We start from the raw sequence: 26,608 nt of genomic DNA on the forward strand, positions 1-26,608 counted from the left end.
GTCCTGCACAACATAGCCCAGCAGAGGGGCGATGTGCCGCAGGCAGAGGAGGGCGGAGTGGAGGAGCAGCAGGAAGAGGCCCAGTCCTCCCCAGATGAGGGGGATGGGGGCAATGGTCAGGGCAGACGGGGTAGACACAGGCAGGTGGCTGTCCACCGTTACCGGCTGGCCCAGCGGGCACGGGACAGACTGATAGACGCCCGCTTCACTGACTAGATGGGCGTGGGAATCGGGTAGTATGGCCACAGACCGCACACCATGACAACAGCCGACCACCCACACCCCCCACCCATCCACCCACCCAGCACCCTCACCCCCCTCCCCAACCCCACACACCCCACCCGCATGCACACCACCCCCCCACCCCCATTGCCGATCCACCTGCGGCACAACGGGCCGGGCTCACCCAGTTGCGGGTGGACGCGTGTCTATCGCAGGCCATGGAGGATGATGACAACCCGCCTCCGATGAGCTCCTGGCTCTACATCGTTGGACTATGTCTGACCCATGGCCACAGTACCACCATCCACCCGGACCATCCCTGCATGCGGCTGTGACACTGCAGCGCACGGTCCCGTCCTCTGCCCGGGGGATGTTGATGGCGGCCCAGGGGGAAGGGGGCAGACTCACCTGGGGCTGAGGTAAGACCACCCGTCACACACACACTTGCGCTCAACGTACATGACACGCCCGCACACTTTGGACAGAGGACAAAGGCAGCTTCAGTAGGTGTAACATTGACTTTAATAACCAAAGGAGTTCATGCACGTGCCCTAGCCCCTAAAACTCATCTGTGCCCTGCACCCGTGCCAACTTACTCAGTGTCTAATTGTTTGGCCTTACGGGCCCTTTGACTACGTCTACATGGTTCCCCAGACGGTACAGCAGAACTGGAGGTGGACTCCTGTGATTCCTGCCCTCTGACACCGGATCCCTTTGGCGGCCGTTTCCTGAGGCGTCCTGGCCTAGATGGGCCAGGCTGCGACCCGGGCGACTGGGATGGCGAGCTGCCAGCCTGTCCTGCCCGTTGCCCACCCGATGCACCTGGGACGGAAGGGGGGGAGTCCGAGGTGTCGCGGTGTACCGGGACCTCCCCTACAGAGGGAGCCGGGACGGACCACACCACCTCCTCCTCCCTCGGGGTGCCCGATGGCCCCCAGGCCTCTACATGGGTGGGGGATGCGAACGGACTGGCCATCCGACGCGCCCCCGACATCTGGCGCTGCCAGTCCTGGAGGCCCGTGCTGGTATCGACAGGGGTCTGCAGGTTTGCAGCCATGGAGCCCAGGGGGTTGTCGAACCCTGTCTGCGACAGTGCGACGCCAGCTCGCACATGGCCACTGCCGCCGATGCCCTCAGCGATGGCCTGCTGAGACTGGGCTATGGCCTGCAGAGACTGGGCCATGGCCTGCAGAGACTGGGCTATGGCCTAATGAGACTGGGCCATGGCCTGCTGAGACTGGGCCATGGCCTGCTGAGACTGGGCTATGGCGTTGAGCGCCTCTGCCATCTGGCGCTGGCACTGGCTCATGGCCTCCTGTGAGAGGGCAGCCATTTCCTGGGCCACAGACGCCGCCTGCACGGAAGGCCCCAGGCCTCGCAAACCGTTCCCCATGTCTGACACCGTCGCACCCATTGCCTCCACCGCGGACGCCACCCGTGCGGTGTCAGCCTGGGTGGCACGCATGACCGGGACCACTCCCAGCTCCTGGACGCGGGTGGACTCCTCCACCTGCGACCGCAGCCGCCGCAAGCCACCCGTCACCCTATTCGCTCGTCTCCGTGTCGGTGGTTGCATCGGATCTATGTGTGGGTGTGGTAACTGCAGGAACCCGGGATCCATCTGGGCGGCAGATGTTCGCTTGGCCTGGGCTGCCCTCCGACCGCCCGGTCCCTCTGCTGCTCCTACCTCCACCTGCTGTACCGGGACGGCTGTGTTGTGCGCACCAGTGAGTGTACCAGACGCCTCATCACTAAAGTGCCCAACCGTGGTGAGTGTTTCTGCGATGGTGGAGGGTGTTGGTGACAGCAGTGGCGTGTGTCGTGCTCTTCGTCCCACTCTGAGTCCATGGCACTTTGGGGTGGGGGTTCGTCTCCACCCATCCACTCTGAGTCACTGTCCGGTATTTCGTCTTCCCGGGTAGGGGTGTCCTGGGTAGTGCTGTCCCGGGTAGTGCTGTCCCGGGTAGTGCTGTCCCGGGTAGGGGTGTCCTGGGTAGTGGTGTCCCGGGTAGGGGTGTCCTGGATAGTGGTGTCCTGGGTAGTGGTGTCCTGGCTCGGATGTGACGGGGGCCTGTGGCTGCCCCCCTCATCGCTGGGTGGTCGCTTCCGCACGTGACGGGGGTGTCGTCTCCCTGTTGCTCCAGGTCTCTCCGTCTCCCGTGGTGTGCGAGGGGCATCCTGCGGGCGTCGCATGCTGGAGGGTGCGGGTCTCTCCGTCTCCCGTGGTCTCCGAGGGGCATCCTGCGGGCGTCGCATGCTGGAGGGTGCGGGTCTCTCCGTCTCCTGTGGTCTCCGAGGGGCATTCTGCGGGCGTCGCATGCTGGAGGGTGCGGGTCTCTCCGTCTCCCGTGGTCTCCGAGGGGCATCCTGCGGGCGTCGCATGCTGGAGGGTGCGGGTCTCTCCGTCTCCCGTGGTCTCCGAGGGGCATCCTGCGGGCGCCGCATGCTGGAGGGTGCGGGTCTCTCCGTCTCCTGTGGTCTCCGAGGGGCATCCTGCGGGCGGTGTGCATCTGCGGGGATGGGTGCCTGGACGTTTGGTCCTGCGATACACAATGAAGCATGCATGGTTAGACATCAGGCAGTGATCAGGTGATACGGGGGAGGGGGATATAGGGGAGGGGGGATATGGGGACGGGCTGTTGGTGGCTCACTTGCTTGTGGGGCCCCGACCTCTGCATCAGCAACCTCCCGGTCCTCAGGTCCGCCAGCCAGTTCCAGGGCCCTTTCCTCGTGTACGGTAAGTGGCCTCTCATCAGCGGGCCCTCCTCCAGTCCTCACATGCTCCCTATTGTTGTGTGCGCGCTTCTCCTGTGGGGGGGGGGGGGAGTGGTGGCAGGGGTAAAAGGCAACAGTGTTAGGCAGGTATATGAATGCACGCCATCGGTTGCGCGTGCATTGCAGAGGTTAAGGTTAGGGCTGGATTCACTTGGGGATATGGGGGATTTGGGGGAGGGGGGATATGGGGGAGGGGGGATATGGGGGAGGGGGGATATGGGGGAGGGGGGATATGGGGGAGGGGGGATATGGGGAGGGGGGATATGGGGGAGGGGGGATATGGGGGAGGGGGGATATGGGGGAGGGGGGATATGGGGGAGGGCGGATATGGGGGATATGGGGGAGGGCGGATATGGGGGAGGGGGGATATGGGGGAGGGGGGATATGGGATATGGGGGAGGGGGGGATATGGGGGATATGGGGGAGGGGGGGATATGGGGGAGGGGGGATATGGGGAGGGGGGATATGGGGGAGGGGGGATATGGGGGAGGGGGGATATGGGGGATATGGGGGAGGGGGGATATGGGGGAGGGGGGATATGGGGGAGGGGGGTATATGGGGAGGGGGAATATGGGGGAGGGGGGATATGGGGGAGGGGGGATATGGGGGATATGGGGGAGGGGGGATATGGGGGAGGGGGGATATGGGGGAGGGGGGATATGGGGGATATGGGGGAGGGGGGATATGGGGGAGGGGGGATATGGGGGATATGGGGGAGGGGGGATATGGGGGAGGGGGGATATGGGGGAGGGGGGATATGGGGGAGGGGGGATATGGGGGAGGGGGGATATGGGGGATATGGGGGAGGGGAATATGGGGGAGGGGGGATATGGGGGAGGGGGGATATGGGGGATATGGGGGAGGGGGGATATGGGGGATATGGGGAGGGGGGGATATGGGGGAGGCTCACCCTGCCTGCTCTGATGAGGTCGTTCACCTTCTTGTGGCACTGGGTGCCTGTCCGTGGTGTTAGGGCCACAGCGGTGACGGCCTCTGCCACCTCCCTCCACAGACGCCGGCTGTGGCGTGGGACAACTCTGCGGCCGTGCCCGGGATACAGGGCGTCCCTCCTCTGCTCCACCGCGTCCAGGAGCGCCTCCACATCGCGTGACACGAACCTCGGGGCTGAGCGACGGCCAGCCATCCAGTCGGGTGTTGCGGTCGGGTGTTGCGGTCGGGTGGGGGGAGCTGCGCGGCCTTATGAGCCGTCACGCCGTGCAGCGCGTATGACGCTGCACGGCGTGAACCACTGCGCAAGCGCGGATCCCGTTACGTCGCTGCTAGCCCATTTCGGGCCGCAGACTATCGGCCCATTTTTATGACGTGACGCAAGTGGGATTTGCGCCGTTTTTTGCGCCGATCGGCGGAGTTTCCGCCGATAACGGAGAATTTCGCCCCAGATTTTCAAAACGTAATTGTTTTTTCCAAGTCTCTCAAATTTTCTGTGAAATATTAGCTTCAGCCTTTCCCAAAAGTACCAGAGACAGCAGTACCTCATCCCTTGCCAAGTATTTTCCCAACAAATGTTATGAACAATGTATAATTTAAAGTTGAATTTATATATATGTGTGTGTGTTAGGAAAGGTAAAAATTGTCACAGTTTCCTTTAGGTTTTGTTTATGAACCTTGGTGCCTGGGTGTCTGGATAGACTTGTGACTAAAGGTTTCTGGGGCGGGATTCTCCCCGACCCAGTGGGGCGGGGGGTCCCGGCGCCGAGGAGTGGCGTGAACCACTCCGGCGTCGGGCCGCCCCAAAGGTGTGGAATCCAGGAGTGGTTTGCGCCCCGCTGGCCGGCGGGGAGGGGACTTGGCGCCACATCAACCGTCGCCGAAGGGCCTCTGCTGGCCGGCGCGAGTTGACACATGCGCGGGAGCACCAGCGTGTGCTGGCGTCATCCCCGCGCATGCGCAGAGGGCTTCATTTCTGCACCGGCAATGGCGGACCGCTACAGCCGCCGGTGCGGAAGAATAGAGTGCCCCCACGGCACAGGCCCGCCCGCGGATCGGTGGGCCCCGATCGCGGGCCAGGTCACCTTGGGGGCACCACCTGGGGCCAGATCCCCCCGCGCCCCCCCAAGAACCCCAGAGGCCGCCCACGCCGCCAGGTCCCGCCGGTGAGCACCTACTCCAATTTACAACGGCAGGACTGGCAAAAAAACGGGCGGCCACTCGGCTCATCGCGGGCCAGAGAATCGGCGGGGGGGCCGCAGCTAGCGGCCGCCGACCAGCGCGCCGCAATTCCCGCCCCTGTCAAATTCTCGGCGCCGGAGAATTCGGCAGCCGGCAGAGGCGGGATTCACACCGCCCCCCGGCGATTCTCCGACCTGGCGGGGGGTCAGAGAATCCTGCCCCTGGTCTTTTGGGTTTTTTGGATACATGCATAGAATTCCTACAGTGTAGAACGCGGCCATTTGGCCCATCGGGTCTTCACCGCCTCTGTAAAAAAGCACCTTACCTATACTCACTCAACACCCTATCCGTGTAACCCCATCTAACCTGCACACCTTTAGACACTAAATGGCAATTTTAGCATGGCCAATCCACCTAACCTGCACATCTTTGAACCGTGGGAGGAAACTGAAGCACCCGGAGGAAACCCACGTAGATACGAGAACAAAGTGTCACGCAAGGCCGGAATTGAGCCTGGGTCCCTGACGCTGTGATGCAGCAGTGCTAACCACTGTGTCACCGTGCCGCCCTTGTGATCACATTTTTAATGAGATCTTACAACAACTGAAGTTAAATAGACCCGTTAAAATGGGTTGAAGGTTCAGTGACACTAAGTAGAACAAACAAGTAGAAAAGCTTCACTGTTACCCTGCAATAGAGCTCCAGGGGTATAGGCACAGAAAAGACTTGCCTGCCTAACCCTGATTTACCCCATCAGTAAAATACAGAAGAACCTATCAGCTTATCATAACGTTTACCCACCTTGACAGTATTCTTTGGAAGGACACTGTGCAACTGTACCAATGTTACAGTTTTGCCTTTTCCCTTCCAACATTCTGCCTTTACATGTCCTCTTTTATGACAAAAATAACAAGTGGGTTCCCTCAAATCAAACATATCCTCTGAACATTCTCTTTTACTAACCTAAGGAGTGCCAGTCTTTCACCTTGGCCTTCTTCCTCACTAGGACCAGATTTATTTTCACTAATAAATGCTTATCTCTCCAGTTTATTTTTCAGTTTCTAAACTGGACCTGTTATTAATATGCGTGAGAGTCTGTTCATAATAATCTGTCATTTCTACAGCCACCTTTATTTCATAAACTTTACATCCATCTAGGTGAGACCTTGGGCGAAATTCTCCCCCAACGGCGCGATGTCCGCCGACTGGCGCCAAAGACGGCGCCAATCAGACGGGCATCGCGCTGGCCCAAAGGTGCGGAATGCATTGAGGGGCTAGGCCGGCGCCGGAGGGGTTTCCGCCCAGCCAGCTGGCGGAAATGGCGTTTGTTGCCCCGCCAGCTGGCGGAAATGGCGTTTGGTGCCCCGCCAGCTGGCGCGGAAATGCGGCGCATGCGCGGGAGCGTCAGCGGCGGTCGACAGTTTCCCGCGCATGCGCAGTGGGGAGAGTCTCTTCCGCCTCCGCCATGGTGGAGGCCGTGGCGGAGGCGGAAGGGAAAGAGTGCCCCAACGGCACAGGCCCGCCCGCGGATCGGTGGGCCCCGATCGCGGGCCAGGCCACCGTGGGGTCACCCCCCGGGGTCAGATCGCCCCACCCCCCCCCCCCAGGACCCCGGAGCCCGCCCACGTCGCCTGGTCCCGCCGGTAAATACCAGCTTTGATTTACGCCGGCGGGACAGGCAATCTCTGGGCGGGACTTCGGCCCATCCGGGCCGGAGAATTGAGCGGGGGGTCCCGCCAACCGGCGCGGCCCGAATCCCGCCCCCGCCCAATCTCCGGTACCGGAGACTTCGGCGGGGGCGGGATTCACGGCGACCAACGGCCATTCTCCGACCCGGCGGGGGGTCGGAGAATGACGCCCCTTATTCCCAAACGGATACTAGTTTTAAATTCGTCAACCAGAAACACTACACCCTAAGGTCTACCTACACCAGCTATTAATTTTTTTAAATTTAGAGTACCCAATAAATTTTTTCCAATTAAGGGGCAATTTAGCATGGCCAATCCACCTACCCTGCACATCTTTGGGTTGTGGGGGCAAAACCCACGCAAACACGGGGAGAATGTGCAAACTCCACACGGACAGTGACCCAGAGCCGGGTTCGAACCTGGGACCTCTGCGTCGTGAGGCAGCAATGCTAACCACTATGCCACCATGCTGCCCCTAACTACACCAGCTATAATGCCATTGCCTTCTCCCGAGATAATTCCACAAAGATTTAATTGTTTTCTTTTCAAATTTCTAAATGTCTTGTCCATACACTCCCAGCAGTGATGTGACTGCCTCTTTAAGCAGATATTTTCTGCCCTTTCCCTGATGCCAGTATTTTCCCCATTTCAACTCATTTATTTGAAACAAAATGCCTACTAGCCATTTGTTTCCTGGCTGGCTGGTATTTGGGTTTCCAGTACAAATATACACCTGAATCAGGATAATTTATCCATCTTCTCCAGGTTGAACCTTCACTTTCCAATCATTTCTTCCAATATTCTTTTCAAAAGAACTCAATTCCTTTTTAGTCCAATTGTCACACTTTTACACAAAACTTCAATGCATATGTAATTCACAATGTTCTTATTCTATCAATCAAAGTTCGCCATTTCTTTGAATTTGGCAGCACGATCAAAATGTCATGGTTACAGTAAGGTCAATGACAAAGTGAATGACAGGTTTTGTAAAAGATGTCTGAAAAATAATTTGTTTTGAATCTTTCTATTGGGGAAACTACAGCCTGTTCAAGTGTAGAAAAATGATCTCCATGCTTCTCGTCAACTTCTCGTGGCTGCTAAACTGCGATTGTGGATACTAACAATCTCCAGCGCAGCACACCAATGTTAAAGGACTCCGGTACAGCACAATCTTTAGTATTGCTCCTAAGAGGGGCATTTATACAGAAAGCTGTGCTATTATAGATAAAATATAGCTAATGTCCATTTGTGCAAAGGACATTTCATTTGGTTATCTTATTCATATATTGCAAAGTTCACCAAATTAAACTCTAAAGCATTGCAAACCATATTTGTATGAGAAAGAAAGAATCACATTTAATAATAATAATCACTTATTGTCACAAGTAGGCTTTAATAAAGTTACTGTGAAAAGCCCCTAGTCGCCACATTCCGGCGCCTGTTCGGGGAGGCTGGTATGGGAATTGAACCCGCCCTGCTTGCATTGTTGTGCCTTACAAGCCAGCTGTTTAGCCCACTGTGCTAAACTAGCCCCTATGCTAAACCAGCCCCTAGTCCCTTTCACTGCTTTACAGCGCTTTGCAGTACTTCGTAGAAGTACTTTTTTTGAAGTGTAGTCACTGTTTTAGTGCAATGCAATATTAATATTCCACAGAGGAATGCGCACCATTGGTTATGAATTGTAATATATATGTAGAAGGATAAAGAGGAATGAACACAAACTCATGAATTAATAGAGATAGCTTTCTGAACAGTTTGAATGCAATTATAAAAAGGAAAAAAAATATATTTTGTTTCTATCACTGAAAGATTTGTAGGTTGATCCAGCAAATCCAGTTGGAAAATGGAAGTCATCACTTCACATCCATTATGCTGTGAACTCCACTTTTCTGTGTTCAAAACCAAGGAAGTAAAAGGATACCTGAAACATTAATAAATTATTTCATAAAAGCAAAAATGCAAACAGGTAACGATCACATACATACAGGGCACTTGACGCCAAGTGTACGTGCAGGGCAAGTGACCTGTTCGCTTACAGCCGCATGCCTACAGCTCCAATTCCTTCTCATTTAAAAGGCAACAATGGCATTCTCAATACGTCTACACCAGGGTTTTCAAAGTGCGGGTCACGGCCAGCGGGTGTGTCGCGGGCAGGTGTCATAGAACATAACATAGAACATAGAACATACAGTGCAGAAGAGACCATACAGTGCAGAAGGAGGCTATTCAGCCCATCGAGTCTGCACCGGCCCACTTCCACCCTATCCCCATAACCCAATAACCCCTCCTAACCATTTTTGGTCCCTTTATGATTGATCAATTTATCATGATCAATCCACCTAACCTGTACGTCTTTGGACTGTGGGAGGAAACCGGAGCATCGGAGGAAACCCACGCACACACGGGGAGAACGTGCAGACTCCGCACAAACAGTGACCCAGCGGGGAATCGAACCTGGGACCTTGGTGCTGTAAAGCCACAGTGCTATCCACTTGTGCGACCATGCTGCCCAAATGCATTTGTACAGCAATCGGTCGTGGCATTCCTGCACTGGCCCCGATCACGGGAGTAGTGCCCAACGGCCACTGCCAGCATCTTTATTGAGAATGGCAGCCACTGTCACCTTCAAAATGACAAGAAAATTAGGCTGTGTGCAGTCTTATGGCCATAAGCTCTCAGGTCACATGCCTTGCAAGTACGCTTGACGTCAAGTGCCCTGTATGTACGTGCTCTTGGCACCAAATCACAGAGGAGAATTTCTTCCATTTTCTATCTGCTGGCAAGTAAGGTAAGGGAACTGTGAAGATGAACCAATCGTCTTGTTACAAGAAAGACACAAATAGGCAGAGTACCTACTGGCCAGATTCTCACATGTGAATCTGCTGGAGATAGCTGCTCAGGTTAATCAAGGCAGGACAGAGCACTGCTAATGTTAGTTCTTCGCAGAGCTCCAAGGTCTCTGGTTAAGAGCCTTCAAAGAAGAAGGGGATCATTTTGGGAACAGTGACCATAATTCAGTAAGTTTTAAGGTATTTGTGGATAAAGATAAGAGTAGTCCTCGGGTAAAGGTGCTAAATTGGAGGAAGGCTAATTATACAAATATTAGACAGAAACTGAAGAATTTAGATTGGGGGAAGCTGTTTCAGGGTAAATCAATATCTGACATGTGGGAGTCTTTCAAACGTCAGTTGCTCAGGACCAGCACGTTCTTGAGAGGATGTAGAATAAGTATGCCAAATTTCAGGAACCTTGAATAACAAGGGATATTTTGAGCCTTGTCAAAAAGAAAAAGGAAGCATTCGTAAGGGCTAGAAAGCTGGGAACGGCCAAAGTCCTTGAGGAATATAAAGAAAGTAGGAAGGAACGTAAGCAAGGAGTCAGGAAGGCTGAAAGGTGTCATGAAAAGTCATTGGCAAACAGGATTAAAGAGAATCCCACGGTATTTTATACATAAATAAAGATCAAGAGAGTAGCCAGGGAAAGGGTGGTTTACTCAAGGACAGAGGAGGGAATCTTATGTGTGGAGCCAGAGAAAACGGGTGAGATACTAAATGAGAACTTTGCATCAGTATTCACCAAAGAGAAGGATCTGGTGGATGATGAGTCAAGGGAAGGGTGTGTAGATAGTCTGGGTCATGTCAATATCAAAATGGAGGAGGTGTTGGGCGTCTTGAAAAACATTAAGGTTGATAAGTCTCCAGGGCCTCTTGGGATCTACCCCAGAATACTAAGGGAGGCAAGGGAAGAAATTGCTGGGGCCTTGACAAAAATCTTTGTATCCTCATTGGCTACAGCTAAGATACCAGAGGACTGGAGAATAGCCAACATTGTTCCTTTGTTAAAGAAGGGTAGCAAAAATAATCAAAAAAATTACAGGCTGGTGAGCCTTACGTCAGTGGTAGGTAAATTATTGGAGAGGATTCTTCGGGACAGGATTTACTCCCATTTAAAAACTGATAAACTTATTAGCGAGAGGCAGCATGGTTTTGTGAAGGGGAGGTCGTGTCTCACTAACTTGATCGAGTTTTTTGAGAAAGTGACGAAGATGATTGGTGAACGAAGGGCAGTGGATGCTGTCCACAGGGATTTCAGCAAAGCCTTAGACGCGGTCCCTCATAGCAGACTGGTACAAACGGTGTTGTCACACGGGATCAGAGGTGAGCTGGCAGGATGGATCCAGAACGGCAGCACAATAGCATAGTGGTTAGCACTATGGCTCCACAGCACCAGGGTTCCAGGTTCGATTCCCAGCTTGGCTCACTGTCTGTGCGAAGTCTGCACGTTCTCCCTGTGTCTGCGTGGCTTCAGCTAAGGTCCCAGAGGACTGGAGAATAGCCAACATTGTTCCTTTGTTAAAGAAGGGTAGCAAAGATAATCCAGGAAATTACAGGCCGGTGAGCCTTACGTCAGTGGTAGGTAAATTATTGGAGAGGATTCTTCGGGACAGGATTTACTCCCATTTAAAAACTCCTCCGGGTGCTCCGGTTTCCTCCCACAAATCCCGAAAGACATGCTGTTAGGTGATTTGGACATTCTGAATTCTCCCTCTGTGTACCCGAACAGGCGCCGGAATGTGGCAACTAGGGGCTTTTCACAGTAACTTCATTGCAGTGTTAATGTAAGCCGACTTGTGACAATAATAAAGATTATTAGAACTGACTTGGTCATAGAAGACAGAGGGTAGGGTAGCAGTGGAAAGGTGCGTTTCTGAATGGAGGGCTGTGACTAGTGGTGTTCCGCAGGATCAGTGTTGAGACCTTACTGTTTGTAGTACATAAATGATTTGGAGGAAAATGTAATTGGTCTGATTAGTAAGTTTGCACACAGATTGGTGGAATTGCGGATAGCGATGAGGATTGTCAGAGGATACAGCAGGATATAGATCGGTTGGAGACTTAGGCGGAGAAATGGCAGATGGAGTTTAATCCAGACAAATGTGAGGTAATGCATTTTGGTAGATCTAATCCAGGTGAGAAGTATACAGTAAATGGCAGAACCCTTAGGAGTATTGACAGGCAGAGGGTTCTGGGTGTACATGTCCACTGATCACTGGAAGTGGCAATGCAGGTGGATACGGTGGTCAAGAAGACATATGGCATGCTTGCCTTCATTGGTCGGGGCATTGAGTATAAAAATTGGCCAGTCATGCTGCAGCGATAGAGAACTTTAGTTAGGCCACACTTGGAATATTGTGCACAATTCTAGTCGCCACACTACCAGAAGGATGTGGAGGCTTTGGAGAGGGTACACAGGAGGTTTACCAGGATGCTGCCTGGTCTGGAGGGTGTCAGCTATGAGGCGAGGTTGGATAAACTCGGATTATTTTCACTAAAGCACCGGAGATTGAGGGGAGACCTGATAGAAGTTTACTAAATTATGAGTGGCATGGACAGAGTTGGTAGTCAGAAGCTGTTTCCCAGGATGAAAAAGTCAATTACATGGGGACATAGGTTTATGGTGCGAGGGGCAAAGTTTAGAGGAGATGTGCGAGGCAAGTTTATTACACAGAGAGTGGTGAGTGCCTGGAACTCGCTGCCGGAGGAGGTGGTGGAAGCAGGTACGATAGCAACGTTTAAGAGGCACCTTGACAAATAGATTATCATAGATATCATAGAATTTACAGTGCAGAAGGAGGCCATTCGGCCCATCGAGTCTGCACCGGCTCTTGGAAAGAGCACCCTACCCAAGGTCAACACCTCCACCCTATCCCTATAACCCAGTAACCCCACCCAACACTAAGGCCAATTTTGGACACTAAGGGCAATTTATCATGGCCAATCCATCTAACCTGCTCACCTTTGGACTGTGGGAGGAAACGGGAGCACCCGGAGGAAACCCACGCACACACGGGGAGGATGTGCAGACTCCGCACAGACAGTGACCCAAGCTGGAATCGAACCTGGGACCCTAGAGCTGTGAAGCAATTGTGCTATCCACAATGCTACCATGCTGCCCAAATACATGAATAGGATGAGAATAGAGGGATACGGGTCCCAGAAGTGCCGAAGGGTTTAGTTGAGACAGGCATTATGATTGGCGCAGGCTTGGAGGGCTGAAGGACCTGTTCCTGCACTGCTCTCTTTTCTTTGCTATAACCCGGGAACAAAGCAGTGTAAATGGGTGGCACGGTTACACTGTGGTTAACACTGTTGTTTCTCAGCGCAAAGGACCTGGATTTGATTTCCGGTTTGGGTCACTATCTGTGCGGAGTCTGCATGTTCTCCGCGTGTCTGCGTGGGTTTTCTGCGGGTGCTCCAGTTTCCTCCCACAGGTGCCGAAAGACGTGCTTGTTAGGTGAATTGGATATTCTGAATTCTCCCTCAGAGTATCCGAATAGGAGCCGGATGTGGCAACTAGGGGAATTTCACAGTAACTTCACTGCAGTGTTAATGTAAGCATACTTGTGACACTAATAAAGAATATTATTATTATTATTATTAATAAGATGATTTGCTGAGTTATGGTTTTGTCAATTGTGCCAATGCAAATAAGGATGCAAAGCCCAGGTGTATTATGTGCAAGAAAATACTGGCAAATGAGAAGAGTACTGTCAGATTTTGAAAGAGTGGTGGGTGAAAAATTCCTTTTGCGGTTGAGACCCCAGATTCAGTTATTAACTTACAGCTGACTCCAGATGAAAAGACGACGCTGCTGTACCTGACCTGTGGCAGTATATTAAAAACACGCCAAAAGGGCAGCATGGTGGCGCAATGGGTAGCACTGCTGCCTGACGGCGCCGAGGTCCCAGGTTCGATCCCGGTTCTGGGTCACTCTCCATCTGGAGTTTGCGCATTCTCCCCGTGTTTGCGTGGGTTTCTCCCCCACAACCCAAAGATGTGCAGAGTAGGTGGATTGGCCACGCTAAGTTGCCCGCTAACTAGAAAAATGAATTGTGTACACTAAATTTTAAAAAATATATATGCCAAAAGCACATGAGTCTGTCAGCATTCTGAGTAGCATCTCCCAAGAGTACCCAGTGCTGAGTAAAACAAGCATTTTGTTCTTAATGCCCTTCAAGATGACCTACATGTGCGAGGTTCAATTTTCAACTCTCATGAATGAACTGGCTGAAGTCTGCACCTGACATGCGCAGTGCCCGTCCTCCTGTGAACCTGATTGCTGTGCGATTGTGATCACCATGCAGGGTCCCCTTTTGCATTAAAGTTAAGTGAATGTGGCATGTGTCTTGAAGATCGGCAGGCGTGGGTCGAGAAAGTCGGTCGGCGTGGGTTCCAAAGATTGCGGGGTTGGCAAAAGTGAGTCTTGGGAAAAAAAGTTTGGAAAAACACTGGTCTACCCTGTTATGTCAATAAGACATGAAAGGAATTCAAACGGTGTACATCAGACTTTAATACTTATTTGGTTTGCTAATTTAAAACGGATTGCTGCTGAACAACTGCTGCAAGTCACATTATCACAGGATTGGCCCTTTGATTCAACAGGAGTTATAAAAACAAAAGAATGCCCCTCTCATTATCATGCAATTTCACACCCAGGTGTAAGGACATTATAATCATATAAACTACAGAACTCAAACATCAAAGCTTGTTGCAGAGTCCTTAGCAAACACACCTCACACCTGGGACTGTCCAGGTCCATTTTAAATTGGGACCATTGAGGGGACAATGGACGTTGCTTCATCTTGATAAACTTACCCCTCTAGCAGAGTCAGTACGTCTGCCCAGACAAGGATTCCCGACACAAGCCCCTCAACATGGGATAAACTCTTTCAAAATCTAAGGACTGGTACATTATCGATCATGATACCAAAGCTAGTCCCAGACACTAAGTAGATGAGTCAATACAAGATTTTTAAAAAGCAACATAAATAAATGAATATTAAAATTAAGTCATTAATTAAAATACATACATAAAATACAATTAAAATAAGATGCATATCAAGGCTGCAGCATGCGGGAGCTCCTGGGTACCACTATGATCCAGGGCAAACATGTCTGCACTAAGTGTTTGAGGTTTGTGGAATTTTGGTTCAGATTCCTTGAGCTGGAGGCTGAGCTGCAAACACAGCAATGCACCAGGAAGGGGACCGTTACCAAGATGCTTTGTACCTGCAGATAGTCTCACAACTTAGCATAGGGTCTTCTGATTTGGTCAGGACCGAGGATCGGAGGGCATGAATATAAGTGAAGCAGAAAGATGACCAGAGGACAGGAGTGTCAGCCTCTGCAATTGACCAATAGGCTTGAGTTTCTCACACCTTGCTTGAATGAGGTGAGCAAACCATGGCACCATGATAAAGGAAGGCATTCGAGTGGGGGAGCAAACATGAATGTTGTGCTTGTAGGAGGCAGTATATTGAGAGGGATTAACACTGTTCTCTGTTATAAACAGTGAGGGTCCAAGTGGCTGTGTTGCCTGCCCAGTCACAGGGTCCAGACATCTGCTCCAGGCTAGAGAGGAACTTGCAGTGGGAAGGATCCAGTTGTCATGGTCCATGTAGGCAGCAACTACTTTTGTGAGGGCCATGAAGAACCCAGCACAAGTTTGTAGACTCAAACAGAAAGTAATGTCTCTAATTTTGTACTCCCCAGGGAACCCTCTTTATATGAATAAAATTCTATTAGCCCAACTTTTACGATACTTTAATTGAACCTCTGTAGCCAAGGTTTCTGCTGGTCTTGTACACCAGAATTTCTATAAAAAAAAACATTACTGCAGCAGTCATACACATAGTAACCCAGGTTTTTAACCTTTACTGCAGCAAATACATATAATACAATATATATCTGAAATTCCTTCATTTATCACACGTATAACTGCGTAAAGATGAGTGGCAGTTCAAATGATTGGTCAAAATACAAAGAACAGAGAGGGGATTGATAGGATGGGGGATATGTTCATGGAGGGGAGCTTTCCGAGTATGAGGGCGTTGGAGGAAAAGTTAGGGTTGGCGAGGGGAAACAAATTCAGGTATCTGCAGGTGCGGGAGTTCCTTCGTAAACAGGTGTCAACCTTCCCGCTCCTACCGCTAGGGGGATTCAGGACAGGGTAGTTTCCAGAGGGTGGGCAGGAGAAGGGAGCGTCTCGGACATTTATAAAGAGCTTATAGGGTCGGAGGAGACGCAGACCGAGGAGCTGAAGCAAGTGGGAGGAGAAGCTGGGAAGTGAGGTAGAGGATAGTCTATGGGCAGACGCGTTGAGTAGAGTCAACACGTCCGCCACATGTGCCAGGCTCAGCCTGATACAATTTAACGTTGTTCACCGGGCTCACATGACAGTGGCCCGGATGAGCAGATTCTTTGGAGTGGAGGACAGGTACGCAAAATGTGCGGGAGGACCAGCGAACCATGTCCACATGTTTTGGACATGTCCAAAGCTTAGGGGATTTTGGCAGGGGTTTGCGAACGTCATGTCCACGGTGTTAAAAACAAGGGTGGCGCTGAGTCCAGAGGTACCGATTTTCAGGGTGTCAAAAGACCTGGGAATCTAGGAGGAGAAAGAGGCAGACGTTTTGGCCTTTGCTTCCTTGGTAGCCCAGAGACGGGTACTATTAGCATGGAGGGACTCAAAGCCCCCGGAGTCATAGACCTGGCTATCGGACATGGCTAGCTTTCTCTGTTTGGAGAAAATCAAGTTCGCCTTGAAAGGGTCACTGTTAGGGTTCACCCGGAGGTGGCAACCGGTAACCGTTTGTCGACTTCTTTGCGTAAAGTTAATCGTCAGCAGACGTGGGGGGGTGGGGGGAGTAGTTTAGATTAGAGTAGAGGGTCAATAAGGGTGGGAACTGTACACAAGGTAAATGGCTTTTGCACTATGTTTATGGTTTCATGTATATTGTTTATTTTGTTGTTGTTACTATACCAAAAATACCTCAATACAATGTTTATTTTTAAAAAATACAAAGAGCAGCACAGAATGGCTAAAAGGTTCATCAGGAGAAATCAATTAGAGTATGAGAGAAAGCTAGTTAGAAAAGGAAAAACTCATAGGAAGAGTTTATATAGGTATTTAAAAAGGAAAAGAATTAGTAAAGTGAGTTGTTGGTCCTCTAGAGAGTGACAACAGGGCATTAATAACAAATAATAAGGAAATGGCAGGTGAAATGTGCAAATATTTTGCTTCTGTCTATGGAGGATAAAAATCAATCCAGTAGTAGCTGTACATCAGGAGATGGAAAGGACAGAGGAACTTGGTGAAATTACAATCACAAGGGAAGCGTTAATGAGAAAACTGATGGAACTGCTACTGACAAGTCTCCAAGTCCAGGTGGACTTCATCCTAGGGTTTTAAAAGAGGAGGTTAATGAGGGAGTAAGTGCGTTGGTGTTAATTTTCCAAAATTCTCTAGATTCTGTAAAGGTTCCATCAGACTGGAAAGTAGCAAATATAAATCCCCCATTCAAGAGAGGGAGGCAGAAAACACAAAACTAAGGCCAGTTAGTTTGGTGTCTGTCATGGGAAATGTGTTAGAATTGATTAAAGGGGTTATAGCTGGACATTTAGAAAAACTAAAAGTAATTGGGTCGAGTCAGCATAGTTTTGTGAAAGGCAAATCGCGTTCAATCAATTATTGGAATTCTTTGAAGGATTAACATATGCTGTGGATGAAGGAGAGCCTGTAGACAAACTGCGCTTGGATTTCCAGAGGGCATTTGATCAGGTGCCACAACGTTTATTGCAGAAAATAAAAGTTCATGGCGTAGGGGTAATATGCTAGCATGGATAGAAGATTGGCTGGCTGGCAGAAAACAGAGAGTATGTAAATATAGGTCTTTGTCTGATTGTCAGGATTTGATGAATGGAGTCCTGCTGGGTCTGTGCTGGGCCTCAACATTTTACAATTTACATTAATGACTTAGATGAGAGGAGCAAAGGTATGGTAGCTAAATTTGTAGACAACACAAAGATAGGTAGGTAAGTATGTTGTGATGAAGATATAGCAGAGTTCCCGATGCGGCAGGGAATCCAATGACAGGGAAAAATGGGATCAGTGTCGGCCATTTCCAATGCTCCAGTCCCCCTCTAGCAGTGGCATCGAGGTTTGCGCTCCGCACCAGAGGGCAAATGTAAATGGGTCAACTTGACCTATTTGCATCCTATTAACGGGCTAGGCATCCGATTCTCTTTCACCTCCATGATTCTCTGGCCATCTGGGTCGGGATTCACGCAGGCGTGGATTGGTACAACTTTTTCTCAGTATTGCACTGACGTGGTGGATCTTGCGGTGGGCCAAGGGGATAAGTATTTAAGGTAGGTGCACCCCGGTTCATCTGGGGCCCCCTCCCTACCTTCCGAAGGAAAATCAAAATGACCTGAAAGAGTGATTACAGTCACATGGAGCTGGGTGGGGGGATAACTTGGGACGTATAAAAGTAATTGCGCAGGATATAGTTATCGGAAATGATGTTCCGATTGAACAACACCCATGCAAGTTCAATTCGCCAATGAAGCACAGGTACAAATGGAGATTGCTGATGTGCGTTAAAAAAATAGAACCCCTCAACAGAGTGAATGGAGAACTGAAGGCTAGGAAGTAGCTGACATGGGAACTTCATCCAACAGCAGGGATCAATGATGGTTACACAGTAGAGAAAGCTGGTCTGGAAAGGCAGATTCGGAGGGCAGCTGGGATCCAGCATCAGATTGCAAAGAAACTCTAGCATACCAGCAATCATCTGTATGAGATCGAAGAGATAAAACCACAACATGGGAGAGAGCTTCTCACAAGGCAGCAGGTTTTAATGAAATAAACTTCAGGAACTGTGGAACTCCAAGAGCAGTGAAATTCCTATCATAATGATGACACTGGAAATGATGACACTAGGATCTAGTCAGGTGGAAAAGATGAAGGACTAAAGCTGTTTCCCTGTTTCACAAAGAGCATTGTCCGTTGTGGAATACAGAATCTAGAGACTGCAGAACTGGTACAAATGTAGCCAAGATAGTCATCACACTTTTCAACATGCAATTACTGGTGTTTGACAATGTCCAAATGCACCAGCTGTTACCAATTAATTTTGACTATCCTCAACAGACAGCAAAAGAAGCAGGATGCAAAACCATTGATAAATGTGACGAACTGATGATGAATGCTGCAACAACAATCAACAATTTGTCCAATGATCATGTGGAAAACGCTGCTGGTAAAGCCAGACAACTGCATGTAATTGAATTATTGATCAAGCTTTGTTGTGTAAAGGACTCTCACTGAAACCACGTTTAGGTTTGATAATACCATATAGAATGTAAATTATGTAATCTTAAGGAATGTTTAAAATTGAAAATGGTTCAGAAAATTAAGCCATCTGTGTATATTGATGGTTCAGTTTTTCTCTAGGAAGGGAGGTGTCATGCAAGGGAGATATTAGGAAATTAGGTCCAGAAATGAGCCCCCAATATAGCAGGCAATTTAGGGGTTAAATAGACTGAGGGGAAAAAAATCTGCGAGCACAGAGTCAAGAGGTATACGCTCAAACCTGGCCGAGTTATATAATGTATAATAATCTTTATTGTCACAAGTAGGGTTACTTTAACACTACAATGAAGTTACTGTGAAAAGCCCCTAGTTGCCACATTACGGCATCTGTTTGAGTACACAGAGGGAGAATTCAGAATGTCCAAATGACCTGACAGCACGTCTTTTCGGGACTTGTGGGAGGAAACCGGAGCACGCGGAGAACATGCAGACTCCGCACAGACAGTGTCCCAAGCCGGGAATCGAACCTGGGACCCTGGCACTGTGAAGAAACAATGTTAACCACTGTGCCACCCAAACATTGTCCCAGTCAGACTTAAACCTGTTAGTGGGAATACACAGGGTGCCTCAGATCCATTGTTCTTGAGGACATCCTGTCTGACCAGCTATTAGTCCATTACAGAGACTGATGACCTCTTTCTCCATCAATGGGAGGTTAGTTGCTCTGTTCTTTTGTATAAATGGGAGTGGACAATAAGCCAAGATAACGATGATAAGTTCAAGTCTGGAAACCCAGAGAACCTTTGTTTGAGGGGCTGGACAGAGCTTAGAGAGGGAGGGAGAGAGAGAGAGAGAGAAGGAATGATGTTTTGGACAGTTACAGGAACAAGGCTTTGGAAATCGAACGAGAAGGTCATGAAAGTTGCCGCCGAGGCAGGCTTTGGAAAAAGGGTTCAGAATGACTGGCATAACAGGAGAAAACTGCTTCATAAATGCAAGTATTGGCTTTGTCTATCTGTAAAAATGACATGAGAGCTGCATGTTCTGTTACAGTATTACAGGTGGCACTACCAGGCTGGCAGGGGCACTGGCAGGGTGTCAGACTGGCAGAGCCAAGATGGTCAGTGGCAGGGAACAGGGGTACCTTTCCCTTAAGAGGCGGGGTAGGAGGAGCCTCGAGTATCCCCTAAGAGGTAGGTTGGATGCAGTGGGGGGGTGGGGGGGGGGGGTATCTGAAGGTCACAGTGGGGTAGCTGAGGGGGGTCAAAAGATCAGTGGAGGAAATTAGGATAATTGCAGCCTTGGCGGGGCATTCCTCGCTGAGGCCAAAAAAGGACAAAACGCCATTAAATAGAGGTGTAATTCCCAGTGCTGCAGGCACCAAGGAACACCCCGCTATACCCACCCAAAACAGGACTCTGTGTTTGTCCTGTTAAATAGCGCCTTATATCTCTTTCCTAACAAGTGTCTGTGTATTTGTGTCTTCCCCAGGTTTCAATATGAAATAAACTGCCCTTCTGAGTTAATTATAAAGAGAGCCACAAATTAAGGTTTTAGGGAAACATGCCACTGCCTGTTTTAAAAATAATTCAAAACATCCCCACTTATGGACAGCGAGTGAGTAAAGAAGTTCAATTTATCGCTCTCCTTTCCATCACAATACGCCTTTGGCTGTCAGCCTTCGCTCGGTGGTAGCAACTCTCTCTCTGATTTAGAAGGTTATGGTTTCAAACCCCTTAAAATGCCCCCTTACATTATCTTAGACTATATTTTCAAACACTTTCCGAACAGTGGAAATAAGGTGGTTCTGCACTTGCCGCTTTTTCGAAAATGAGAATCACATTTGCTATTTTTAAATGATTTGGAATTTAGTTTCAGTCCACTAAACCCTGAGGAACATCAGCAAGAGGTCTTGCAATTGTTTTGAGTAAATTCATTCAGAACCCTGAGATAAAATTTTATGAGGCTGGAATCTATCTACCTTGAACCATAACAACCTTTCACTTCATAAACTAAATCCCCAATTCAGTCATTTCTTCTCGTTTTCCTTTGTAAACTGTTGAAAAGTAATGGTTAAGCACTTCAACAGGTCTGTCTTCTGACCCCACTTTCCCATGTTCCCAACTATGTTTCTCGCTTGATCTCTTTTTGTAATTCTGATCAGTTTTGTGGCATTCCTCAGTCCATCTCAATAGATTCTCCCCATCCTCTTCATTTCCAAAACATATGAGACGTTTAAATGCTTTCTCTTTCTCCTGACTGTGTTTCACAGCTTTGTTACTAAGGCAAACGTACTCTTTTATTTTGTACCTGATCAATTCCAGGGATAAGTTGCTTCTGCATCTTCAGAATTATTCTGTAACAAATGTATCAGCTCTAATACCAAACTAGAACGTCATCCATTGTGACAAAATGCAATGCAAGATAAATTTTAGTTTAAGCTTAAAGCAGACACAAGTTTGCACAGTCCTGTCTTGCTATAACTGTAGAGCCAATGTTGATATATTCCTGTTATTGTATATGAATCACAAAATGAAACTGTTAGAAGCTGACTAGTTCAAAGAAAAAACAGTTTATCTCAAAAAGGTTAGGAATTATTTATGCCTTCAGTACTATTACTCACCTTAATGGGTTTTCCATTGGGTGTCAGCACCTCCTCAGATAGTTCCATCATTTTCAGCGCCATCAGGGCTATGAGTTTAGTGTGGTTGCTGCTCTTTCTGTGTAATCCACCAGCGACACAGTATGCATCACCTATTGTTTCCACCTGCAGAAATTCAAATAGGAAAAAGTAATGATGCAGGCCGCCATCAAAAAGATAACGTTTGCAAAAAACAACATCGTTAGAAGTAGAGCTGGGAAATGGAGATTTTTTTCTCTCAGCCCAACGTTAATCCACTGGCAACTGCTGACTCCGCTTTCCCCCCTTAAATCACTGCCTCGAATACCCACTTCCAATTGAGAGGAAGGATTAAAGCAACATCACAGCTTTGATACGCTCCTTATCACTTCGTCCTCTCCCAGATGATCCCTGTCTCCTCGTCAAGTTTCTCTCTCTCATGGTTAGTCCTTCCGCTTCCAATTACTCTGTTCTCCATTAAGAACTACCTGAGGGACACAATGCAGCACTGAAATGCTAATTGTCTTCATGGCAAGCTACCTGGGGACAGCTATCTGTAACTCACCGATCTGAGGTAAATAAAGCCTGAGGCCCAATATCAGGTGAACTTCAAGCCGACCTGTTCAGTGAGAGATCTATCTTTACACCAAGATTGCATCAGCAAACCAATTTTCTAAGCTTTAATGCGACTTATACTTGTTACTACTGCAAAACACTTGTAGATTGGTGACAAATGTTATTTTCTTGCTTCCTATTTATGATGTACAATGTACTTCCAAGATGCTTTCTTGTTTGTCTTTTCAAGCAGACTCTGACAAAGCACTACTATCTATAAAACCTTTCTTTTTTACAGCAATAATAATGTTCTTAAACAATTTTGACCACCTCTCCTTTTACTTATTCTCTCTCTTCCGAAAATTTTCAGAACTAAGAACATTCCACTCTTAGCATTATTGCACTCTGGTTGGAACTTTGAAGTTTCTGCCAATGCTACACTACCATGATGTTCTTTTCTAAATTGTGAATTTAGTTCTGTTACGTCATTTCCAATACTTTATATAACTTTAACTATATCCTTTTATATCCCTCAGTACACTTCTCACTTCGATTTTCCCTCATTTTGTTTCCTACACACTTTATCCTTAACCTCTCTTCTATCTGCCATGTATTACTCCAACCACTCTTTGAGCTTACTATTTTAGATGGCTTTGCCCCTTCATATTGTCAATTGTTTCCTCTAAATTTTCTCACATTTGCCTGTTTTTCAACATTACTAGCTTAAATCTTCCCTCGCTGTTCTGCTTGACCCCTCTGTGAGGACATTGGCCCCAACTGGTTTAGAGCATCAAGTATAATCAAATTGCTGCCTTAAATAGAACTGGTTTAGGATGGAAGTAACAGCATCATATAGTAGATGAGGCAGCAGTGCTGCCTTGACAAGGACTAAGAACCATCAGCACTGCTGTCAAAGAGTATACACTCAACACTGCAAAGTTCTAGCTGCAGGTATCCGGAGTGATTTAATCAGTGACTTGTTTTTCTAGCCTGGGAAAAGTCTGCCAGCCAGGGGAAAAAAAATCAAATTATAACAAAAAACAAATAAGTAATTCCAGCTACTGCATTGTTACTAATCAATTGTCTGTTGCTTCAATCGATCTTCCTCAGGAGCAGAGCCACAGAGACGTTATTGAACCACTTTCTGAAAATGAAATCCAAAATATAAGGGAGGAGGAGCTTAGCCAATAATCTGTGATATATTCCATCAAATCTCACAAAATAAGGGTGTGCTCAGTTGAAATCACGCACATCATTAACAACCTTATTAGCCCAAAAGTTGTAGAAGGAAGGTTATTATGGTAACAGAAAGATGCACACAAAGATTTGCCCCATCAGTAATGCTGCCATTTAACTTAAAGGATTTGACTGAATCTGGCTTTAACTAGCATTTGGTTGCCACAAAGGAGATGTTGACATTCTGGAGTGAAATACAATTTCACACATGGGATGCAGTTGATAACCTGACCAGTAATATTACTGAACGTAAAAACCGTGATTTTGTGTGGATTTGAAGGATTCACCCGAAGCATCAAATAACCCTTTGGTAACATCTTCCAATACCTACACAAAATGAAAATGAACAAAAATGTCAAGGTTACACTTAGTCACATTAGATGAGATCACCAAAATGCATTCTGAATATAATGGGGAGCTGGTGGCATAGTGATATTGTCACTGGTTAAGTAATCCAGAGATGCAGCGTAATGCTCTGGGAAGCCAGGTTAGCATACTGCCATGGCAGATGATGAAATCTGAATCAATAAACATCTGGAATTAAAGGTATAATGATAACCATGAAACCATTGTCGATTGTCGTAAAAACCCATCTGATTCACTAATATCCTTTAGGGAATGAAATCCGCCACCCTTACCTGGTCTGGCCTACATGTGACACCAGATCCACAGCAATGTGGTTGACTCTTAAATGCCGTCTGAAATGGCCTTGCAAGCCATTCAGTCCAAGGGAAAATTAGGGATGGGCAACAAATGCTGGCCTAGCCAGCGACACCCATATCACGCAATTTTTTTTAAAAAGTTTAGAAATTAGGGCAGATCTTTCTCTCATTGCCTTGGGGGGGGGGGGGGGGGGGGTGGGTGGGGGGGGGGGTAAAGGATCACTTAGGCACAACACACAGAAGAAAATCAGTCCAGGAGGCTTATGAAAAAAGAGCCGAATCAAATTTAAGTTAACAGAAAGGAAATCAGGCAGCGTTGGTTACAGGTGTGCTGCCTTCTTGCCAATTTCCCTCATGGGCGATACTCAATTGATCTTTTAACAGAAACAGAATGAGAGGAAATATGCCACATAATATTTTGAAGATTTTGGTGCAGTTTATTATTTCGTCCACACAACAGATTTCAATAAACTTTAAGAGAGTAGGTTTCACAAATTTGCGGTACCAATGTGGAGCTCTGCATGCCAGGAGCACGGCTGTGGGTTTGGAAGGTGCTTTCTCAGGAGCCTTGTTGGGTTTGTGCAGTGCATCTTGTAGATGGTACACATGGCTGCCACTGTGCGTTGGTGGTGGATGGAGCGAATGTTTGTGAAGGGATGCCAATCAAGTGAGCTGCTTTGTCCTGGATGGTGTCAAGCTCCTGGTAAGTGGAGAGTATTACATCACACTCCAGACATGTGCCTTGTAGATGGTGAACAGGATTTGGGGGAGTCAGGGAGTGAGTTATTCACTGCAGGATTCTTAGTCTCTGATCTGTTCTTGTAGCCATTGTATTTATATGGCTTGTCCAGTTCAGTTTCTGGTCCATGGTAAGCCCTCAGGATGTTGATAGTGGCAGATTCAGCAATGGTAATGCCATTGAATGTCAAGGGGTGATGGTTAGATCCTCCCTTGTTGGAGATGGTCAGTGCCTGGCATTTGTGTGGCACGAATGTAAGTTGTTACCCCAAGCCTGGATATTGTTCAGGTCTTGTTGCATTTGGACTGCTTCAGTATCTAAGGAGTTGTGAATGATGCTAAACATTGTGCAATCATCAGTGAACATCCCCCTAGTAATTAAGTGCAGCAGTGTCCAGTTGGGGGAGTATTAGGGCTTCATTAAAAGAGTATAAAAATGTATTCAAACTGAGTGTTGGGGAAATTGGAAGAGCCTGTATTTTTACTCTGCAGGCTTGAAAATAAATTAAGCCTTCAGACTCATCCTTTCCTTAACATTTAATAATTGAAATTGAGACTGACAACCTTACTGCAAAGCTCAATCAGTTACCAAGTTAATTCCCCAGTGCCTATTTAAAAAATAAATAGATTATTGTGTCATTCAATCTTCAGGTAGTGGTTACTATCTTAATATCAGTGGGTTGTGCAATTACCTTATACACATCTAGGATTCCGCATTGGTAGTCAAATCGGGTATACAGTTCATTCAGCATGCTAATCACTTGCATTGGGGTGCACTGCGCACAAATGGCTGTGAAGCCAACAATGTCAGAGAAAAGCATGGTAACATCATCAAATTTCCTCGCCTGCACTGATTTTCCCTGCCAAAGCTGTTGGGCAATGTCACCCGGGAAGATCGAATAAAGTAAATCCACAGTCTTCTTCTTCTCTTCCTCCAAGGCTTGGTGTGCATTTTCAAGGGTTGCTTTCAATTTGTCCATGCGTTTCTTTAGGCCATCCTGGGCCTTAGCCTGCTCACCCACTAAAATCACATCACGAGTTGCATCATGGATGGGTATGTCTGACAGATGCAAACCGCGTCCCATTAACTCCTCCAGTTTGTCAACACATAGTGAGCCCAGGAAAAGAATGGAGTTTGATTCATGTACATGAATCATTTGTCCCTTAATCTCCATCACCTAGGAAGAAGGGTAGAGGTTTTACTAACAGTTTGCACAATAATCCTCAAACATCTTCTCAAATCAAAAGACAATCAAAGCAGCAACAAAACAAGCAAATGGCGGCATGGTAGCACAGTGGTTAGCACTGTTGCTTCACAGTGCTAGAGTCCCAGGTGTGATTCCCAGCTTGGGTCACTGTCTGTGTGGAGTCTGCACGTTCTCCCCGTGTCTGCATGGGTTTCCAGTTTCCAGATGCTCCAGTTTCCTCCCACAAGTCCCGAAAGACGTGCTTGTTAGGTGAATTGGACATTCCGAATTCGCCCTCTGTGTACCCGAACAGGAGCCGGAGTGTGGCAACTAGGGGATTTTGACAGTAACTTCATTGCTGCGTTAATATAAGCCTACTTGTGAGAATAATAAAAGATTATAATATACTATGTCATTTAATTTAATCTTGGTTCAAGGGCTTGATGCAGGACAATGCGGACAGATTTGCATGATCTCTGATTGCTGCTGTACTTCGGAGCACTTGTTGCATCCCTCAAGATCAGAATTAAATGCTTCTATTGCAGCATTTTATTTTCTTACTTAGATGATCTCCAATGCCCCCCAAAAATTTGAAGACACTGGGTGAAGTTCTTCACCTCGCAACGCCACAAACGTGAA

At 48.1% G+C, this 26,608-nt stretch overlaps 1 protein-coding gene across 2 annotated transcripts in view; it reads right to left on the reverse strand.

Moving 5' to 3' along the window:
• The window catches only part of gucy1a2 (guanylate cyclase 1, soluble, alpha 2), a 379,990-nt gene that overhangs the window by 62,802 nt on the left and 290,580 nt on the right, over positions 1-26,608 (reverse strand). For both annotated transcript variants that reach the window (XM_072476754.1, XM_072476755.1), the window contains exons 5-6: positions 25,475-25,960; positions 21,595-21,738 (exon numbers count right to left, since the gene is read on the reverse strand). In XM_072476754.1, coding sequence (XP_072332855.1) covers positions 21,595-21,738; positions 25,475-25,960 — 630 coding nt within the window. The remainder of the gene's footprint in view (positions 1-21,594; positions 21,739-25,474; positions 25,961-26,608) is intronic.

The sequence above is a fragment of the Scyliorhinus torazame genome, chromosome 15 (assembly GCF_047496885.1).
Source record: "Scyliorhinus torazame isolate Kashiwa2021f chromosome 15, sScyTor2.1, whole genome shotgun sequence".
Taxonomy (NCBI): Eukaryota; Metazoa; Chordata; class Chondrichthyes; order Carcharhiniformes; family Scyliorhinidae; genus Scyliorhinus; species Scyliorhinus torazame.